We start from the raw sequence: 22,716 nt of genomic DNA on the forward strand, positions 1-22,716 counted from the left end.
ATGGTTTTATTGAGAAAACATATATCCTTGATTCAAAGAGTTAATTGGCTCAGTGTATGGTTTAATGATGGGAGATTGCATCCTTAGATGGAAAAAGGAGTTAGTGGGTGATCAGGATATTGGCTGTAAATGGGCAATACCATACAATAGGAAAATAAAAAAATGGAGGGAATTGATCTTGGATCTGCCTACTGAAGGTAATACCATAAAATCGTTAAGTGTAGTGAATTGATCTTGGATCTGCCTGCCTCAACCTTGAGTCCAAGGAAAGCATGGAGCCACCACATCATACCTCAAGCATAAACTCTGGAATTGCAGCTCTAGTAAAATACTATTGCTTGAAAAAAAAAAAAATCAAAACCCTGATGTCCTTGATGAGCACACTACCCACAACTCATTTAAATAGCATGACTGGTATGCTAGTGCAAGGAATCTTTCACTGAGTATCTACAACCGTGGTCAGTTTAACTGCCAATGTCGGACGAGCATTTGACTTATAAATGTGATTAAGAAAATTAACAGTTTGGGGATCTATTACGCTGCTCTAATGTCTACTAGCAAGTTAACCAGTTCAACTGGTTGGGTGGGATTGTGTGTCGGAATGGTTGCTTCAAAAAATTGTTTCCTTGGTAAACGTATACATGTAGGTCTTCTTTTGAGCTAAATTTTTTTGTTGGAAGACATTCATAAGTTTGTTTGATTCTTCTCTGAATGTCTTTTATGTCAGTCTTGAAGATGGTACAGTTCAAGGTTTCGACATCCGGGGTACTAAGTTTGACTCAAGCTTTGTGTCCAAGCCAAGTTTCACTCTACATGCACATGACAAATCTGTGTGCACTCTATCCTACAATCCTGTTGCACCTACTGTATGTGTCTTCCCACCTCATAATTTATGCTGGAGACCTTTGATAGAATTATTTTCTATCTTTATTTAATCTTACCCTGTGTTTTTCCACAGCTGTTGGCGACAGGCTCTACAGATAAAATGGTAATCTTTTGTGTTCATACCAGTGAGCTTCATGATTCTGAGCCTTTTGTTAGATGTGGTTTGGCCAATGCCAATTCATTAATTTCACCTGTACATGTTGTAGGTGAAACTTTGGGATGTATCAAACAATGAACCTTCTTGTGTTGCTTCCCGGAATCCTAAAGCTGTAAGTTGCCCTTTTGTTTCTCCAGTAATAAATAGATAAATAAATTAGAGCTCACTTGACCTCATCCATATCTCATAATTTGCTACTCTTTTTTTATTTTTGGATGAAGGGTAATTGGTAATTTGGTAAAATTTATGGTTTGATTATTGATGTGACCATTGCTAAAAATCATAGGGAGCCGGATCCATGGATGGTCCATGCACAGGAGCTTTCATGATTGGTCCTAATATGTTCCACATGGAATATTGGAAGGTCAGGTGGGGCCAAATTTCGGAGAGAAGTAGGTCCTAGTTTCAGCCCAGGCGTAGTTGGCCACATGTCAGAATGAAGCTTTCAAAGTTACCCAACTATTTCTCCAATAATAAATAGATAAAAAAAATTAGAGCTCACATGACGTTATCCATATATCATAATTTGCTACTATTTTTATTTATTTTTAGAAGAAGAGTAATTGGTAATTTGGTAAAATTTATGGTTTGATAATTGGTATGACCATTCCTAAAAATCATAGGGAGCCGGATCCATGGATGGTCCATGCACAGGAGCTTCCCTGATTGGTCCTAATATGTTCCACATGGAAGATCAGGTGGGGCCAAATTTTGGAGAGAAGTAGGTCCTAGTTTCAGCCCAGGCACAGCTGACCACATGGCAGAATGAAGCTTTCAAAATTCATTTAGAAAACAAGTTTTTGAAGAAAACAAATGAAAGGCTAAAACTGTAAGGATAAATGCCAATATATTGGGAGGTTTTATTGAAATTTGATATGTAACTAATCCAGATCGTCCCCTTACCTATCATGAGGTTGGAAACTTGACGTTGCCAAATTATTTTTGCATGTGGCAGTAGGTGGTCAATCCATGGAGGCTTTCACATCAGGCCTCATAAAATTATATATACAAAAAAAAAAAAGTCTGATAACCTAACTCAATTTCTAACTGATTGATCCCCCCATATGGTGGAGAAAGAAAGGAGAAGCTAAAATTAACAGATTAATTTGTAAAAAAAAAAAAATGACCATGGTTTTTCAGGAAGTAATAGAGCTTTAAATATGTCATTATTGCATAGTTTTCCTGCATCTCTTTTGTTATTTTGAGATATTTATTATCATAGTGCAGGATTTTACATATAGGAAATTTACAGAAGCTGTTTTGTATGCTTCCACATCAACATTTTTGTTCTCACTAGACAATAAATTTTTATGTGCATGTGTACCGTTTAGCATTGGCTTCATCAACAAAAGCCGGTAGCTGACTATTTAGTGTTGATTCCTCCAAGAGCATTTCTGGGACATTTGAGTTAGTTATCTAGTGGATCCCCCCCCCCCCCCACCCCAATAAAAAAAAAAAAGACAAACTTCTTTGGATGACTTGGCATCTCTTATTTTGTTGTATCTTAAGAAATTTTTAATTCTCTGATGTCCAAACAAATTTTGTGGTTTCTTTCGGATGACTGACCCTGCAGTTCCCTAGACATCGCCCTTACTGAAAACATATCTCTACCACTCTACTTAATTTAGGGATGTATGTTCTTTTAGTGCAAGTTTTCATCTTTTTATTACTTCATTTAGTCTCCTTTAGACCTCGTCTTTCCATTTGTGTTCATTTTATGTGATCAACTGTCTTAATTGACTTGCCCTCAATCCATGACATATGCTTGGCCTACTTGTGGGTTCATTATGACACTTTAATTTCATGTTTATTCTTTCCTATTCTTATCATGTCCATCTTAACATGTCTCGAGTAAGATGGGACATTTATTATTAGTTGATTGCACAGTCAATGTATATCCTGAATGGTGCATCCATAAAGACTTTTGCCTTTTATTTGAAACATGTATATGATGAATTCAGTGCATTGAAGAGTTCGTTCTAAGCATATTTTGTTTCTCCTTCATCCTCTCTTTCTCCCTATCTTGATATGTAACAAGTGATGAGTCCTACCATCATATGTTGGTGTTATTATGCTTGTGTATACTTGTATATGGAGTTAGGTTTAGCCATGAAGTTGTGATGCCTTTGAGCTCCATTACCATCTAAGTCAGCTTGATGTGTATGGAACTGTACAGTGTCATACATTACTTTTATATTAGTTGCACTGATTCAAGATGATTTTCCAATTGCTTGTGCTGGGATTATGCCAGGGAATACCCATTCCTGCTAGCTATAGGAGGCTCCAAGGGAAGATTGGAAGTGAGTACTATTATTCTCTTGGAATACCATAGTTCTTTCCTTTTTCTTGTGGAAACTTCCTTTCAATTTAGAATTAATTGCTATGGTCCCGAAATTTGCAGGTATGGGACACCTTATCTGATGCTAGGGTCGCAAAAAAATTTGGAAAGTATAATAATCGTAAAGTGGCATCCCCAGAAGAGCCTTGATGATGAAACTAGAGAGAGAAATTTATTTACTCAATTTATGCTGGTGGCTGGAGTCCTGATAATGAAACCAGAAGCTACTGGTCCTTATCAGAAGCTACTGCAACCAAGGCTCTTCCGATGCAACTATAAAACAAGGCTAGCTATTTAACAAGGTTAAACTGGATGTCTCCTTTCTGCTTTCTGGTTCCTTTCCTATCATGAAATCTAGAAGGTTTTGGTTCTCTGTCTAGTTTTTTATGCTTGTAGTCGAGTATTGTGGCTATTGTATATAATTGAATATGATCAATTTTGAGGAGGTTAATGGATAAATTCAGAGAATTGTATGTCATGATATATTCAATCATTTTTGACCTGGTTGATCCATAGTTTCTGATATGCTAATAGATCTCTATGCTGGCTCCAAATTTCCATTTCTTTTGCACAAAAGTTTTGAATCCTTTGTTAAGTTGGGACTCTGTATTAGTTCTGTATTAGTTCATGCTCTTAAAGGCAAATAATCATCTGTCCTTAGTCTTTGCTTTATCCAAGCTCTGCCTCATGTTACAGTTTCAAAACTGAGTTGGTAAGGGTCATGAAGAAGTACACGAGCGATCTACGACGCTTTTTCAGCTCGTAGTGAGGTCTTGGGTTTCAATTCTGCCGTTATTGGGGGTGGCTCAAGGGGAAGGGGTTGGGGCTGGAATTAGGGGATGGTAAAATACAGGAGAAAGTTTTCCTCCACAGAGGATGAAAAATTACATCCATCTAGGGTCATTATCCCTTTCTTTATTATATGAAGTCAGTAATGCCCTCATCACTATCCCCATTGCACATCCCAAGTCACCAAGACCTATTGGCATAGGAATTAATCCTTTGGGTGAAGGGAAACTGCCTCTAATATATTATATATTTTTTATTCCATACAAAAAAAATGTTTTATATGCAAAAAATTCAAGGGTGTGTACTTGGGCCTAAAACTGTTTCACTAGACCAATGCAAGCCTATTAAAACCAAAATTGATCGAACTGGGCTAATCATTAGGAATTAAGTTTCCTTTCACCTGTAGTGACATTGAGCCGATTTCGTAATCAGTTCGTTTTTATACGGGTCACATAGGACCAAATAAAACTAGGCTGAGGAATTGGCACCCCTCATTGGATCCTCCTAGCATCTATGAATATTTTGTGTTGATCGGTCCAAATTTTTGTCCCACACTTACTCATTCTTTATGTAACCAAGCATTGTTACACAAAGTCTATATCCACCTTTAGGTGTCTCATAATCTGGGATAAAGATTCTCTCCAACTCCAATTTACCTCCCATCCATCCAACGGTTGCAAGGACTTGAACATGCATTCCCAACCCTCACAAGTGTTGGCAGGTGTTTGGATACATGTCCAAGTCTTCTCTAGGTGACTACGATGATATAATCCTAACAATCCAAGAGAGAGAGAGAGAGAGTTTATGACATTTCTCAGTTTCTCAATACAAAAAAGTGAAAACCAAGGATCTATTTTCTCTACCTTTAGGCTGGGTTCGGTAGCTAAACGTAGAGAAAAAAATATTAGAAGAAAAGAAAAAAAAGGTTTTTGTAATTTCTTATGTTTTCTTGTGTTTTTGGTAAGATTATTTATTTATTTAAAAAATAAAAGTTCACCACTCCCAAGGTGAATTTTGAAGTTTAAAAAAAAAATCTTCTCTTGATTCATTCAGGACATGCCAAGCACAAAGAGAAGAATTTCTTAAACCAAGAAAAAAGTATAATTTTTGTAATTTTTTTTTGTTCTTTTCTTCTCTTCTCTTGGTTACCAAACACAGCCTTAGACCAGTTACAATAACTTCCTCCCATCAAGGAGGTTACATTTTGGTTAATTGCCAAATTATATCTACTCCTCAAATGGTGATGGGTGGGGGCGATCTCACACCCTCCATGGTGTGTGGGGTCCACCCCTAGCAAGCGGGACCAACACCTAGGTGACAATCTAACGGCGCCTAACAAGGTGCGGAGAACGAGGTACTGACAAAGGCACAGAAAAAGAGATGCTAGACACCATTGGATCGTCGCCTAAACACGTGGCGAGCGCCTAGGTAGCTATGGATGCTACCTGGGCAATCACTGTTCAGGAGAGGAGCCAGATCCCTTCCTATGTGGGGAGCTGATCTAACTGATTTCAATTCCAATTCTTGAAACCCAAGTCCTCCCTCATTTGAAAGATTAGGTAACAACAAACCTCCATATGCAATACTAGTTTGTACAAAACTAGAGACTCCAAAACTGTAACACCACCCTACCATTTGAATCAGACAAGATTAATATCCCAAAACATTGGAAGATACCCATTGTGTTTTCCCCATCACCTGCCACAAAAGGCTGACTCGTCACGTGAACAGTGAACAGTGAACACTTTCCCTTCTTCAAGACTTGAATACTAGTGGGAATATCCAAATTAGTATCCAAAATTTTAAACTATTAAAGCTTTAAATTTTGTCTCTTCTTCCAACCCTTTCTTCTTTCATTCCTCATTGTATTTGGAGATACAACAAAACCTGTGAAATGGCTTCATATATTGGTCGTGGATCATGTGATGTGTATCAGGGATGCAGGTGTACCCTCCATTAAGCCATAATACCCTTCTGGCCTATTTCTCTCTCAGATATATAACAATGTCTTCTCTTAGCAAAATTTCACTTGGGCTTCCTCTTTGGTCTCAGCTTTTTTTTCACCTCTGGAAGTTCGTGGTAGAAGAAGAATAAGATGATGAAGAAGTTGTCCATCACCTCCATTTTAGCCTATACAGCCCTTCTCCTTACTTCTATGCTTTTGTGTTTAGCAGAGACTCCAGTGAGCTTCAAGGGTCAAGGAAGCTGTACTAGTGGGACTCCCAAGGTTTGTTTTCTCTTCTCCTTAGGAGTATGGATTTTGAGCCGTGTTTGCAATCTAACTAGAATGTGTTTTGAAATACGATTCTTCTTTATTTAATTTCTCGCTTTGGAATATATTGTAGGCCCAAAATCTATAAATTCTGAAAATATATACCAAACACAACCTTAGCTTGGTCTGATTCCACTCATGGGTTCTTAAACCAGCCGGGTAATTGACCACATCTTATTGACCAGGTTGGACCAGCCATGCTCATAGAACAAATAAAAATCCGGAATGGTGTCGATTCAGATCTGAATCAGGCATAATATCGGCCAAAATAGCTTAGATTTTGGAAAGGAAACGGCCCAGTTGGATTGGCCAGTAATGGGGTCATCCAATTCGGTCGACCCAAATTGAGCTTTTTAATCCTTGGTTAGACCAACCATGCTCAAAGAACAAAGGGTAGTTATTTAATGTGTTGATTTGGTTTTTATAATTGATTAATGGTGTATAGGATGGGTTACCAAAGAAGGAGGAAGCTGGAATGGAGAGGTTCCCAATAGGATCAATCTTGCCTGACTGTGCACATGCATGTGGGCCATGCTTTCCATGCAAGAGGGCGATGGTGAGCTTCAGCAAGTGTTCCATTGCAGAGTCTTGCCATATTGTCTACAGATGTAGATGCAGAGGGAGATTCTATCATGTTCCTTCAAACTGATTCATCCATGCTTGCATCTCTATTTCAAGAACATTTGTTGCAGTTTTAAGTTGTAGGAGAATTGTGAGTTATGTGTAGAATGAGGGTATAGAAGCTAGTTTTTTGTATTGGTAGGATAGACCCTTCCTTATCTTGTCCCTCTTTTTAGTGTTTTTGATGGTTGTAACAAGTGTCTCCAATCTCGATTTCGATTGATTCATATTGGATTTCTAGGGTTAGGGCATATTTTCACTGATTCTGATCGACTCCTAATTGAAGTCGATCTCAATTATTTTCGATCAGGATCTCGATTCTAACTTGTATCTATAAGAGGATTCTTGAATCTAGGATGGTTTGCTTTATCTTATAATATACAAGGAAAATCTCGTTGTAACTGAATTGTGAATTTAGAAATTGTAATCTTAATTTTTTTTCCTTTTTAACATGACATCTTTTATTGTTTCATTGAGCTAAATCCAATCATTTTACATAAATATTACATTAATAACTTTTAATTTTTGAAAATTTGTTATCCCTGTATTAAGTAACTATCGAGAATAAACAAGGAACTAAAAGAGTTTTAATTTCTTAGTTCACCTTTTTTTTTTTTCTAACGATGGGTATCCAGGGCAAACTAGTCCTGTAGGTTCATACTAACCTTACAATCGCATTGATTAGGTCATACCGGAGTTGAATGAGAACAATCCCGCGGGGTCATACTAACCCTACAATCGCATGGATTGGATCATATACCAAAGTTGACTGAGAACCATATACTTTCATTGAAAGTAGTGAATAGCATTAAACACTCCATGGGAGTGGCCTTAAGGAGGTATGAGGAGTCGAACTCAAAATCACATGCTTCCTGAGGCAAAGGTCCCTTGCCAACTCAATTACCCCCTTGGGGTTAACTACATCTAAATGATATGAGATCAAGTTCACTTCTACAAGTCAACTATATCTATATGAAAATTATGGAATGACTGAAAGTTTTTCTTCTTCCATATATTTCCCTTAAATGAATTTAACTATTTAAGTGTATTATTCTCTCTAGCCCTGTAAGTAGTTCGAAATTCTATAACAACATTTCAGGAGTCTCATCCAACTACCAAAACCCGTAGATAAAAAAATATTTCTTTTCATCATTGATTCATCCAACTCTAACCATTGAATTAAGATAATCAAATAATCACAACCCTTCTCTCCATCCACCCCACCCCCGCGGATACAATCGTATTGATATGATAATATCCGCATAAACCGATACTATACCCGATACCATGATTTAAATCATGGTTATATCGGTAAAACCATAATAATAACACTCCACCCAATAGGCGCTGACGAGTGAGTACTTTTTTGGTTTTTTGTTCAGGAAAGATTGGTTTTGGTTCATAACCCAAAGGACAAAAGAGTCTCGGATCTCCCCCAAAAGGCAGATCACATTATCTAAAAAGAAGTCCCAGCAGAGGCGTACAATGTGAAAAGGAAAAGTCTAAAATATCTTTGGGTATGTGAGGGTTGCAACTTGCAGGGCATGGCAGGGTGAGTATGGGTGAGGTACAAGGCAGATCAAAATTTTTAATTCAACTGCTTTCTATAGGATGGAAAAATAAATGTGAGCAAAGAGGGCATCCTTGACGAATAGGTTGGACCTATCCATGAAATTAAAACAATTGTCTCACAATTTAATAGAATAAATACTAATAGATACAAGATAGTTAATCATGCCACACCAGCATTGAATGAAACCTAAGAATTCAGATATGGCTATATGGCACCACACTCTTGAGTATATCATAGGTTTTTGACATATCCAGCTATAGCTTGAGAGTCATCCAATCACATTTCCTTTTATGATGCCTAAGTAAATAAAAATCTCATAAACTATAATAATGTTATCAAAGATCTATCTCCCCTCAATAAAAATAATCTGAAAATGGGAATTGGATCTATCTAAGACTTTCCTAATTCTATTGGCCAATAATTTTTTACATAACAAGTGCATTAGTACAAAAGCTAATTAGCCTAAAGTCATCTATAACCTCATTATTGTCTATTTTGTTTTCCCTGTTTGATACAAGGAAAATAAAAATATGATTAGTGAAGTTATTGGAAATAAATAATATTTTTAACGATAGTACAAGAAAAATTTTCACATCGAAATTGGAATTGTGCATTTATGGTGTATGGTGCATTTATGGTGTGTTTCGTTTTTTTTTTTTCTAACAAAAAATGAAAAAAGAAAACACTAGAAACGAGAATTGACAGAATGACAAAAAGTAGTTCTATTGTTTTAGTTTCGTTAAAAAAAAAAAAATTTTTTTTACATAGAAACTGAAATTTTCGTTTTTAACACGAAAGTTTCTGAAAAATAAATATTATCAAAAGCAACCTCACTTGATAAGAGGAAACCGATTCATCCTGACCGAGCCGGGACTGAACCGTCTGATTTGACACCCTCAGACCCCTTTCGGTTAAATCACACATAATCGTTTTCCCTAAAGTTAGCAGTATATGGATTATGGAGCTTCAGAGCCAGGGACCGTTGCTGTGTTTATCCACTCGGATTCTCGTCGTTGAGGATGAAGCTAGATACTCCATAGCTTTGCCTCTTTCACGAGAAGCTTCAATTCTTCAATGTTCCTTTCACAGATTAGATCCGCACACATTATTAAGGTCATATGATATCGCAGTCATCAGGTTGGAGTACGAATCTTCCGTCAGTTCCGATGAGGATTGCGGCGATACAAGCATCACCTTCCCTTCCAACGATCACCATCTCTCGATTTATTTATAAACCTAAATATTTCCGTCGTCCTCTTGTTGCAAAACTGCCGTTCCGTTTACGTTTTCCATCGTCCTGGCGAAAGCTCGAAGTTCCGGCCGTTCCGGCCACAAAGAGGCAACCTTCCCAGTTGGAAGAGTCTCAGAAATCAACTGGTTTATCTTCCACCACCTTTCATAACCTTGCTTTGTTTTATTTATCGTTTCCTCAAAATGTTTTATCTGGGTTACTTGATTCTGCAGAGAGCGAAATTGCGTTACTGTCTGAGAAGGGAGATGGAGGGCCTGGCTATGGTTGGTTACCTGCTTTTCCTCATGTGCTATTGGCTTCCATGGCGAACGTTATCTTTGGATATCACATAGGGTAAACTTCTACTATGCGTCCGTGATTGTGTATGACATTGCCAGAGTCTGTGTTTATGTTATTGTAAGTTGACAGTTGAAGCAGACTCCTTATTGTCTTATAGTTGTTATCCGATAATCATAATAGATATGCTCTGTTGGAATACCATGACATTTCTATTCAATTCGTGGAGATCAACTTATATTAATTGTTTAAATCTTTTGGTTTTGAACAATTACGAGCGATGATCAAAGAAAGTACTTATTTTCATTTTAAAACTGTATAGTGGATATTAGTGGAAAATATAAATTATGTTCTTCTTGGTTGCATTTGTTGAATGTCACTAAACCTTGGTGGTGCTTATTTGAGAAGTTAGACTGCTTTTTTTTTTCTGAGTGTTCTACCTTAAGTGCATGAGTGAAAAAATTGAGTTTGGTACCGTCAGCTTCACAGGGTAATGAATGGTCCGATAGTATCTATTGCAAGGGAGCTTGGTTTTGAAGGAAATTCACTACTTGAGGGATTTGTGGTCAGCATATTCATAGCTGGTGCATTTATTGGAAGCGTAAGCTCTGGCTCACTTGTTGATAACCTTGGATGTCGGCGTACAATTCAGGTTGATACGTTTACATTAATTCTTGGGCCAATTTTAAGGTAATCCAGATTTCTCATTTACATCATCTGTTTTGCAATCGGCATTGAGATGATGCTTATCTTCTACATTGCTTAGTATACGATTGTTTAATTCTTTTCCTTTGTTTGACATTTCTAAATTTACTGGATACAAGGGTTTGAAATTCTCCAGGTTCAGAAGTAATTTGACTAGTTTGATTGCTACCTTTTCATAATCTCTGTTCAGAGTTCAAATTATGTATGCGCCTAAAATGTTTTTTTAATGAGTACCAATATCAGTAGTTCCTCAATTTATTTATTCATTTTTTGGGTTCGAAAATCAAGAATTAAATGTGTCATGCGAAGCTCCTGTCTCTTTATTAAATGGGTCAACAAAAGAAATGACTCAAAAAGAAGCGAGTTTGGATCGCCTAAAGTATGTGAATGCTTTATGTATGGGTATGCAATGATACATGTCCTTTTGCTTCCATAAATACCTCTCTAAGAACTCTTAATTGCAGCATGGAGGGGCATTTATGGAAGCAAAAGGACTTGTGTCATCACGAAACTGTATGTGAAGCATTCACGTGTACGAATAAGTGATTCAGATTCACAAGAAACCTCCCAATCTGAATACAAGATGGTATGGAACATCTAATGTTTCTGTTTGATTAGCATGGACCAAAAGGATAATGATACACAAAGAGGAAAAGTTCTAATAAAAAGATAAAAAATGAGTTAGGTGGGCCAATTTCTGGTTTGATGGGTTCAAGCACTAATGTAAGGCTAAACCAAACTCCAACACAAATAATAACCTAATCAGCTAGTTCAAGAAACAAGCCAATAAGGCTGTCGGCTAGGACAATATGGGCTGACACAAACCAGTAAGGTTTTCTCACTTATATCCATAGTAAACAACAATAATAAAACTCCAAAATAACCATTGAAACTTAGGATCAGACCTAACGATGAAATGAACTCAGGCAGGGAAAAAAATACATGATTCTTAAAGATAATTAGGCCAAATAAGATAAAACTGATGACTCACAAACAAGGCCTCATTGAGGCTGTGAATTGGATTGAACATATATCAAAATGAGCCAAGTGAATCCCATAAAATTCAGCTTAAGTTGATGGTTGTTGAGAGTTGTGAAGTTTATTGAATTGGTCACAAAAAAGGAAACTTTTTTGGAAACAAGGGTTGGAAGCTTCAAATGGCCTTGAACTATGGATCGAAGGTGTTTTGTGTGCATCCACTGAAGTCTTCAATGGCCGAAAACAGGTCAAGGATCAGAGACATGGGGGTACTTGAAGTCTGCCTGGAAATCGTCCTTCTAAGGCTGTCATATGCATAATCTCAGAAATCTAGCAGCAGTATGGTGTGATGCAGGTGTGATGCAGCATTGATAATTTCCTTAGAACAGTACCAAAATATCACTCAAATGCACAAAGAAAACAGAAGAGATAGAAGAGGGAGAAAGGGAGAATCGATGGGGGATAGGTAGAGGGGTGGCTATCTCAGCTGATGGGTCTCTCACTCTCAGCTATCCCAGCTGATCTCTTATTCTCTCTTAGATAGAATTTTGACAAGAAAAATTTCATGAACTTCATTAATCAATTGTGTCAAAATATGTACAAGTAATCACTTTAAATAGGTTGAGAAGCCTTTATAAAATAGGAAAATAATGAAAAGGAAACTTTTAGTTCCTTGGACAAGAAGACACAAATAAAAGGAAGCTAAGAACAAGAGAAACTTTCCTGAACTAAATTACTTGCTTGACAAGAAGAATAAACAAAGAAAAGGAAATAAATCATTTCTAGAAGCTGTTGGTCGATCCCCTCGTGCTTGTTGATTTAAGTTTTATAATAAGACAAACTCCACTCAAAATCAGAAGAGGTAGAGAATATTGGGGCTTCTAGAAGATGGTTGAGCCTAGAACCACTAGGCTCGATTGGACTGCTGGCTGGACTGGTTCTTCCTTCGATTGTATTTCAATCCAGTCATGTGATCTACATCAAGCACATTTTATAAAACCAGACCGGAGGCCAAGCTGTCTTGATATTCTAAAGAACTTGGAATTTAACCAGAAAATATAATTCATTTAGGTGTACAGTTCCATTTTATCCCTGTTTGACCTGCCAATTGGATCCTTATTTTAGAACTATGGCTCAACACAAAAGTTACCTATTTTCTTAGTGTCCATTTGCTGTTTACCCACAATTGACCTGGAAGATACTCAACTCAAACATGGAATTAATAGGTCATGTCCATGTTGAGTTTGCTCCATTGCGACCTAGTGGTGGTGGGTTCAAGTTGGGAAACAAATTCTCCGTGAAGGAGGGGGGAGGCTATGTACATTGTGACTGATATAGATCATATGACTAGACTAAAGTATATCCGAAGAACTAGAAGAACCAACCTAAGCCAACAGTCCAATCAAGCCTAGTGATTCTAGGCTGGGCTAGCTTCTAGAAGCCTCAATAACTTCTCGGACGATTATGTTTTTGAGTGAGATTATTATGTTGTTATAAGACTTAATCAACAAGAAAGAGGGGAATCGTCTAATAGCTTTCTAAAAGAATAAATTGTTTCCTTTTCTTTTTTTAGTCCTTGTCAAGCAAGTAAAGTCAGATTAGAAAAGTCTTAGTGGCGAAGAAGTTTCTTTTTCCCTTTTGTTGTTTGTTTCTTTTTTCATACATTCCATTTTGCAAAGCAAACCCCAACCTATTTAAAGGGGACCGATTGTACCTTTTTGGGACACAATTGATTGATGAAATTTATGAAGTTTGCTTGCCAAACAACTGTCTGAGTGAGTCTAAGAAATTGATTGAGAGGGCTGAGGGTGAGAGACCTATTGGCTGAAATAGCCAAACCCTTCTATCCCTTCGTCAATCTCCCTTGTCTTCCATCTTCTCCTCTTTATTTGTTATATTGTTTCCGAGTGTTGTGAGGCCTATTTATGCTCCACTGAAGGTTTATTTCAGAGGAGATATCAATTGTAATTGCTGCTTCTGTTTTGAGTTTCTTCAAGACCCACGATAGCTTTTTGGAAGGAGTTTTTGGTAGACTTTGAGTGCACTTATCTCCCTGTCCACATGGCCACTCCCACCATATTTTGAGGATTCAATTGGTTTCATACAAGGTTTACTCGATCCTTAACTGAGGGCTTTCTGAGGATTCCATCTCTTGTTCCCAGAAGTTTCTTTTTGGTAACCAGATCAAGAATCTTCATAACTCCACAACCAACCATAAACTCAGACTGATATTTCCAGGTTTTGTTGGGGTTATAATAATCTATACTTGCCACTTTGCAGGCTCATCCGATGCTTGGTTTGTGAGTTATAACTTTTCTCTACTTTGACCAAATTTTCCAGAATTAAAGTATTGTTATCCTACTTTGCTTTCACCCTATTGCTTGGGCTGTGAATTCACATATCATTACTTGATTTGAAGCTTTGTAAGTGTTGGGTTGCTGGGATATACTTTGTAAACCATTGCTAGTTTGTTTCGGCCTCTACTGTCCTAGCTAGTAGCTTGTTTGGCTTTGTTTCTTGGCCAAGTTGATTAGTAGATTGTCTACTTTATTTGTGTTGGAGTTTGGTAACATATTTAGTGTTGGGTACACCTGTAACCAGCCTTTCATTAATAACCCTTCCTAGACCCCACAGTGGCGGGAGCCTCGAGCACTAGGTACACACTTTTTTTGTCCGTGCTTAGTTCTTCCTCCCTACAAACAGCAAGATAGCCCAAGCAAAAGGATTCTGACATCTAGATTTGATGCCCTTGATTGTGTACTCAATAAATTGATTAATGTCTTCACAGTTTGCAACTCAAAATGTGATCACCCCTTTGCATTGGAATCCACCATGTAGGCTTATTTGTAATGGATTTTAGAAGTTCTTTTCTTCTTTTTCCAAGTGCACTGCAAGACAATGCAACTGTCAATACTTATGATTTTTGGTGTTCTGTACCAGTTTCCTTGAGTATTGACATACATCCTCTTAAGAATCCCCAGATGAATTCTATGTAACCCACTATTGCATCTATAATTTGAGGAGTAATCTAGATGAGCGTTCATTCCTCCTTTAGTGTTCATTCCTCCTTCCATAGAAGTAGGTTGGGTGATGGATTGTCTTAGTGGTGGACGTAATGTATGTAGGACGCTTTGGCTTGGTCGATCTATATTGGTATGTCAGGTAGACAGCCGATACTTTATTATAGTTTGTTGTAATATGCCTGTTTCTGATCTTTAGAGATGTGTCAAGTAGACAACCGTTACTTCATTATAATCAGCCATAACCAGTCAATCTTTTTGCATGGATCCTTGTGTTCGTCCTTGCTTGGAACCTCCATGTAGCCGACCACATTAAGTTGGGATAAGGCGTTGATGGTTGTTGTTGTTGTTGTTGTAATAATCTAGATGAGTGCCTAAATACTAAATAGGCTGATACTTAACCATCTAGAATTGGAACTTCCACGAGTATGGTGGAATATTATATGTGCTTTTGCATATTAGTGAGCTTCAATAATTCCTGGAGTTTGAATTGACCCTCTTGGTGGTTTAACCTCCCTTTGTGGTTATGTCCTCACCCGGAATATTTTTGGTCTTGTCTTGCCTTCTTGAATTATTATCTGTTTTTGTCACTAAAATGTGTTTATGATTATTGACTGCTATTTTTAATGTGTTTTAGTGCACAAGCACACTCTTTGGATGAAATGCTTTGGGGAAGATTTCTTGTTGGCCTTGGTATTGGTGTGAACACTGCCCTTGTTCCAATTTATATTTCAGAGGTACTGGTCCTTCTTAAAGATAAAGTTAAAATTCCATTCTTATCATATGTTAATTTGACAGTTTGAAATGAAGAGCAAAATATTCATGCATGCATTTAATGCCATATATAGTGGGGTGATGATTGTAAATTTCAATTTGTTTTGATGATTATGATTTAGTAAAGCAAATTAAAGAGAGAATTTATTCTTATTTGAGTAATTGCTGAATGTTTGGTAAAAATTCTACAAAGAAACTATTCTTTTCTTACTGGTGGAGAACCAATTACTATGTCTAAGCTGCAACAAAAGTATGGGCTTTAGGATTGGAAAGTTGCACAGACTCTCTAACTTCTAGTAACTAACTTATTAGACAATGTATGAGTTATACATATCATGCAATCTGGGAGAAGTACTGTATCCTAGTTGCTGAGAAGAATATAGATTAAGATATGTTCGTGGTGGAATAATCCAATTTTAATGTGTTGATATTCTTGGTTCTGTATGTTGCTCTGCATCTTAAGGGATAATAGGAGATGGATTTTAGTTTCAACCATTTATTAATCTCTTTATTCATCAGTTCCCTTATCAATTTTGTTGTAGGTCTCACCAACGAGGTATAGGGGTTCATTGGGAACCTTGTGTCAAATTGGCACCTGCATAGGGATAATTGCATCCCTGTTCTTAGGAATTCCTTCTGAAAGTGATCCACATTGGTGAGGCTCGTCTTTTTCTAGTATCTTAAGGGTTACACAGGTTTGAAGCCATGGTTTTTTCCTTTTTCTCCTTCTTTTTCCTTGAGTAAATTCATTAAAGATTGAGTTAGACCATTAATCAGAATACTGAAAAAAAGGGGGCTGGAAGATCTATGCTTAAGACCCATAAGTACTGGTATTTCCTTTAATCAATTACTGCAGAGAGTTTATTAATTCAATGAATGAAAGTACTATGCATTCCTTTCTTCTAAATGTACTAGAGCAAAAATTATCCCCTCCCCCACCCCCCAAAAAATAAAAAATAAAATAAAATAAAAGAGGAACCGTGGCCAAAGAAGCAAGTGTTCCTTTAGCCATGGTTCTAAAGCTTGGGTTTCAATCAGGTTGAAACCAAAATTTAGGTTGAAATTTCCGAAACCTGGCCGAAACCAGGTATTGTTTCTGGGCTATTGATAAAAATTTTGAGGGTCAAAATTTCCGATATTAGGGTTGAAACAATCGAAACTTGCGAAATTTTAGGCGAAATTCCTGAGATTCAGAACTATGTCTTTAGCTGCTGCTGAAAACTCCACCAATTCTTGATGTTCATTGGATTGTTCTGACAACTTTACTTCTCCCCTGGGGCTTATGAATTATCACTGTCCTTCTTTTGGAGAAGTCTTATTAAATCTTTGTTGCAGGTGGAGAACGATGTTATACATTGCAAGTTTGCCTGCTTTTATCCTTACATTTGGTATGCAGTTTGCTGTCGACAGTCCCCGCTGGCTATGTAAAGTAGGATATCGCTTTATGTCTCAATTCGTCGATGTACTTATGTACATACATAAATTTACATATTTGTATGGAATATGATAAAATAATCTCCTTTTTTTTTTTTTTTTAAATCAAAGTCCAAAAAGTGTGTGTTCGAAGCTACTTCGTTGCTGGTTTTGCAGGTAGGAAGATTGGATGATGCCAAAACAGTTATCCGCAATCTCTGGGGAAAGTCTGAAGTTGACAAATCAATTGAAGAATTTCAGTCAGTTATTAGAAACGATGGTAGTGATTTGGAGAGCAGCTGGTTGGAACTCCTTGAGGAGCCTCACAGGAGAGGTAATGTTCAGTGACGAGACCAATTATGTATGAATGACTTATAGTGAATATATGGCCAGCATCATCCCTTTGTGACCTAGGTTAAGGGTCATTTTAATGATATCTGTGGTTTCGGGAGGGGAAGGTTGGGACTCTTTTACCTGACCATTTAAGCAGGTAAGGAGTATATGTCTAGATAGGGACAATTAAGTAATTCATGCACATATATACACACCATATGCACCCAAGCACCTACACGCCCAGATTCACACATATATTTATGTGAACCAACTCAAGGCCCAGGTGCCCAGCCCATATATCCTTAACTTATTCCATCCAATCAGCCCAACTGGGTAAAGAGACAAACAAGAAGTTACTAGAGCACCGCAGACAGGGACTTTTCACCATTTTCCCCATAAGAATCCCCACACCTATGAGAGGGTAAGGGTAAGGACATTACCCGACCCTGCCCTCCCTGTTGCCACATGTATAAACCATAGTTGTACGTTGGAACGGTGACAAGGCGAACCAAGGCACACCAAGGTACGGTGGTCAAGTGTCAAGGCAAAGCACCTTGGCGTCATCTTGGTCCCCTAGCCGTGCACATCTGTTAATATGGAGTTTCTACAAATGGGTTTAACAGCAATGACAGGCCCACAAAGTCCATTAGCAATAAAAATTCAAATTATTACTTGGTATAATGCAAATGGGCTCAGCATGTCAAAGGCTAATTCAGATAAACCACAAACTCAGTCCCACTTTGACAGAAAATGGGCTAAACGTCAAGGGTGATATAGCACATGGGCCTGTAGGCGCCGCATAGGAGACACCTTGCAGCTATGGTATAAGCCCCCATGATGCTCATGAAAATACAACTATGGTATAAAGCCCCATAATATGCATCTTTTAGTGCATTTCTTCTTCTTTACTTAAATGTTCATTGCTCTTTCTGATTTCTAGACTATGTTTCATCCATGTGGGCACGGTTTTAGACACTGAAGTATTGCATGATCACAGTTGCTTTCATTGGAGGCGCACTTTTTGTACTTCAACAGTTTGCAGGCATAAATGGAGTTCTCTATTTCTCGTCCTTGACTTTTCATGATGTTGGCATTACAAGCAGTGGTTTAGCCAGCTTATTAGTTGGATTCACCAACTTTGGAGGTATTTATTCATATTTTATATCAATTCATGTGATTTTGGCTTGAAAACATCTACTCATCGTGTATGTTGGTCATCTCTAGGGGCACTGCTTGCTTTATACTTAATGGACAAGCAAGGGAGGAAAAAGCTTCTGATAGGAAGCTACTTGGGAATGGTGTGTGAGTAAGAACTAATTGTTATTGTAATCAATTGGATTAGTGATGGGGAATTCTTTCAATCCATTATTGTTGGCATTTACATCGTTTGGCTTCCAGTTTCAACATCATACAAACTCAAAAAGCATCGACAATTTTACACAGTTATATGTATCAACATATTGCTAACTGGATACTATTTTTATGCAGGTTCTTGACAGTACGTATTATAATCTCTTCTTTGTGGAAGCTTTAGCACAGTATTGATTATGACACTCCTGACTTTATCCCTATTTGTTTTCAGGCAGCTTCGATGTTTCTCATAGTTTATGCCATCAGTTCTCCATTGGATGAACAACTTGCTCACAACTTGTCAATACTAGGAACCCTTGTGTATGGATTCTCTGTCATGTCCTCGTGAAATGATTATGCTCCTCTGTTTTGATCGTAGACATGGCTAATACCCAAAATAAGAGATTTACAGTATTTCTGGCCATCACCCAATTAGTTTAGTTTTGAAGCTGGATCTGCATCCATGTAAAGTGTAAATGTAGAATGCATATTTTTGTGAGTAATTCTAATAGCATTGCAAAATACATATTCTCATTGAGCCATGAGCGTATTTATTAATGTCAAGTACTCTATCAAGATACAAACCTAATGCATTCATATGTTCTCTTTTGATGGAAATAATTCATTTAATTGTTAAAGAGGCCATCTACTTCCTTTAAATTTCATATATTAATTGGAACTTTGGAAATTTTAGAAATTTGCCCTTATTTACTCGCCCTTTTACATTCATATGGTCTTCCTGTAGGTACATATTCACCTTTGCGGTAGGTGCAGGACCAGTTACTGGTCTTATTATTCCTGAGCTTAGCAGCACCAGAACACGTGGGAAAATCATGGGCTTCAGTTTATGTGTTCATTGGGTATGTATTGATTTAATCGTTCAATAGATGACAATAGAAATGGGTTTGATGGAGTAGACCTGTGTGAAACACCAAGGCGTTGTTGTCTCCATTTCCATTCTCAGGTTTTAGACCTGAATATGGAATAAAAGATGGGCCGTAAACTGGTGCAAGTCCCACTTTCACAGGTTCCTAGGTGGGGTAGATTCGTAGGGTTTGGTCCTGACTTATCAACATTTTTTGCATGAACCCCTCGGGCTCAAACTTGCATCTTCATGCTGGCCGGTCAAGCTTTTACAATTGTACAGAGTGACAGTTGTTAGACCTGAATATATAATACACTGATAGATTGAACTTTTAATTACCTGAATCTCAAGTACAGCACATCCCAGTCCAGGTCAAAGGGTAGAACCTTGGGAGTACTGGCTCTACCCTTTTGTGCAAATACATTTCCACTGAACACCAGAGCTCCTAATATTGTGTTGAAGAATTTCTAATCAAAGGGTTTTTAGTTGCACTACCATACCATTTTACTTTTACTCTAGGAACAATGATAGACATTTTTTTATTTTTCCTTGACCACATTTATATTCAAAAATGAGCTCGACTATTAGACCAACCTGAGCTTTGCCTTTTCATTTTGCAACAATTTCAGGTTTGCAACTTCTTGGTGGGTCTTTATTTTCTCAAGCTGGTGGATAGATTTGGAGTTTCTCCGGTTTATGCAAGCTTTGGTGGGGTTTCGTTGCTTTCAGCGATATTTGCTAGTTATTTCATAGTTGAGACAAAAGGGCACTCTCTCGAGGAGATAGAGATGTTGCTAAAGCTGCCAGACACAAGAAAATAACCTAATTCTAGTCCATGAAAATGAGAGAATAGAGAAAACATTGGTGTAGAGGATGCCGAGTTGGAAGGCGATTTTTGCATATCAACATTTTCAAGCAGGCTCAAGTGAGTTTTGAAGACAGTGCTTTGCTTCATTCTGGAATCATATCCCCAAATTGTTGGTTCCCCAATGATTGGTGCCTGGCTGTGCTGGCTGGTCAGGGTTGGGATGAGTGTGGCAGTGGCGGACCAAACTCATCAAACTCATCTGGATGCTACTTAGAGCTGTGTATGGTACCTTCCCATGTTAACCCAAATTGAAAACAATTGTTGTAGTTGCAGGGGTGGTACTATTACTGTAGAATATAACCAAAGGTAGTGGAAATGAGTAGCTGTAATGAGCAACCTCTATATGTAATGACTGATGACAGCTGTAATGAGCAATTTCTTTGACAATTTGGTTAATGGTGATGATCGAAAGGGAAGTTTTGGTTCTCAACAGAACTCCGATTTCTATGGTTTTCTTTCTCATATTCAATTTGGCCGATCCATGATTTGGTTGGACTATTGGTATAATTGGCCAACCCAATGAGTCTAAGCGATCTATGTCGGGATCTGATTGTTATTGCTGATGGCTGCAGGGTTTTAATGCACGGTATTGGCACTAGTATTGGTTGCTGCCGATACAGATACTGGTATCAATACGGACCAACTGTATGGGTCGTACTGGATCGTATTGCCCCTGAAAGTAACAATGTGTGTTTTCTCCGATCATTTTGCCCTCCCCTGATTCGATACAATCGATATGGTACTGGTCAGATATGGGTACTACTATGGTCGATATGGTATCTGTCAGGTATTGATATTGAATCGATACAATCAATATAGGACTGGTCAGATATGTGTACAACTATGGTCGATATGTATCTGTCAGGTATTGATATTGAATCTGATCCAGATACCTAAAGCCATGGATGGCTGATCCGCCCCTCTAGCCTTGTCTTTAAAGGGAATTTGCCCTGTAAGAAGAGGTAAATGATGTCTCTGTTGATCTTTTGGGGATGTACGTATAAGAGTCACACTCTCTCGTAAGAAACACTTTGTTATCCTATTATTTTTTAGGAGAAACATTATCTCATTTTTAAATAAATCATTGTGTTCCACATGGGTCGAAAACGTTGGAGAGAAGCCTCTCTGTATAATTAAATTGACTTTGAAACTTTCAAAGCCTTTCATGACAAATAGAAAAGATTGATTTGTCAAAACATATCACAGAAAAAAAAAATGTTTTGTCAAAAATGTAATACATGCCTTGACGTGGTCCACATATCAACAAAATTGTGCATAAACAATTTTTTTTTTTTTTTGGTAAATTGCAAGAAACAATACCCATATGTAGCATATTTGGTACTCTGAACTTTTTACCTTGCCTCTGTTTAATAAATCTAAATAAAAATTTATAGGTAAAAAAATTGTAAAATCAATGGGCCCTATTTCTTCTACTCACGGTGAAGGCAGATCTCTTCATGTATACAATCTAATTCTTCTTTAATTAACAACAATTGTCTAATGCAGTTGGTGAGTTGTGGTGTGCAAAAAACCCATGCTCGCTAGGAGGTCTTGAGTTCAAACCTCCTAGCTGTTACCTACTTCCCTCCCTACCTATTCAAAGAAAAAAAAAATTCTTCTTTAATTGAAATGAAGAAGGGTATTTAGTATCATAAATAATAAAGAAGAATCATGGATTTGAGTCTCCTAGTCTTACCTTAGTCTCTCAAGGCAACCCTCTTCGCCCCCCTCCCCACACTCAGTAATAGCTGTTATAAAATTCCATGTAACCCTACCCACTTGTTTGTTTCTATGCCCAGATGTAGACTGTGTGAAAAGACCACATTGCCCTCTACTTAGATGCCTTTTATTTGCCCTCATTTTGGCTGTGCACTGGTGCAATTGCCGCTCAAGCAGATAGGGTTCTTTTCGCCCTCTCCCAAAATATCACATTCTCTTTCTCATTCTCTAGTAGCTAGTTATCTATAAGATAAGTGGACCAAAAAGAAAAAAAAAATTGGGGAAAAACACAAGGCAATGAGGGGGTGCAAATGGGCATTAAGAGGGGTGGGGGCACCAGTTAGTGTTCTTTAGTCCCTACAAATATATAGAGAAAAAAATCCCCGTCAGCCTTGCATAGGCAATGCAAAAAGATCGCTATGTCCTCCCCGTTGCATGTTGAAGATGCTCTTGTGTATCTCCTCACTAGTGTTGCTTGCTTCAAACCGGCAGGGTTCTTCTATCCAATAATATAATATATATTTTCTT

General features: G+C 37.6%; 2 protein-coding genes and 1 long non-coding RNA gene across 6 annotated transcripts; all 3 read left to right on the forward strand.

The window, feature by feature from the left end:
- The first annotated feature begins 3,000 nt into the window (after positions 1-3,000).
- LOC122072879 lies at positions 3,001-3,861 on the forward strand. The gene is made up of 2 exons (XR_006138604.1): positions 3,001-3,342; positions 3,444-3,861. It is a non-coding gene; the product is annotated as an uncharacterized LOC122072879 (long non-coding RNA).
- A 2,325-nt stretch (positions 3,862-6,186) lies between these two features.
- On the forward strand, positions 6,187-7,315 carry LOC122073596 (protein EPIDERMAL PATTERNING FACTOR 2-like). Its single transcript, XM_042638192.1, has 2 exons — positions 6,187-6,396; positions 6,887-7,315. The coding sequence occupies exons 1-2, from the start codon at positions 6,265-6,267 to the stop codon at positions 7,088-7,090; spliced, it is 336 nt and encodes a 111-aa protein (XP_042494126.1). The 5' UTR covers positions 6,187-6,264; the 3' UTR covers positions 7,091-7,315.
- A 2,254-nt stretch (positions 7,316-9,569) lies between these two features.
- Positions 9,570-20,904, forward strand: LOC122073989 (probable plastidic glucose transporter 1). 4 transcript variants are annotated; one of them, XR_006138936.1, is made up of 12 exons: positions 9,570-10,012; positions 10,100-10,220; positions 10,653-10,853; positions 15,504-15,603; positions 16,183-16,295; positions 16,976-17,069; positions 17,231-17,387; positions 18,384-18,530; positions 18,611-18,684; positions 18,785-18,884; positions 18,969-19,057; positions 19,482-19,498. XR_006138936.1 is itself a non-coding variant. In XM_042638745.1 (12 exons), exons 1-12 carry the CDS (start codon positions 9,754-9,756, stop codon positions 20,420-20,422), a joined length of 1,662 nt encoding a protein of 553 aa, XP_042494679.1. In that variant the 5' UTR covers positions 9,571-9,753; the 3' UTR covers positions 20,423-20,904. The 4 variants fall into 4 exon arrangements, 2 of the variants coding, with proteins under 2 accessions (XP_042494680.1, XP_042494679.1); XM_042638745.1 differs by lacking the exon at positions 18,785-18,884 and adding an exon at positions 20,231-20,904 and having other exon boundaries at positions 9,571-10,012; positions 19,482-19,596; XR_006138935.1 differs by having other exon boundaries at positions 18,785-19,057; positions 19,482-19,541.
- The last annotated feature ends 1,812 nt before the right edge of the window (positions 20,905-22,716 follow it).

The sequence above is a fragment of the Macadamia integrifolia genome, chromosome 3 (genome assembly GCF_013358625.1).
Source record: "Macadamia integrifolia cultivar HAES 741 chromosome 3, SCU_Mint_v3, whole genome shotgun sequence".
Classification (NCBI taxonomy): Eukaryota; Viridiplantae; Streptophyta; class Magnoliopsida; order Proteales; family Proteaceae; genus Macadamia; species Macadamia integrifolia.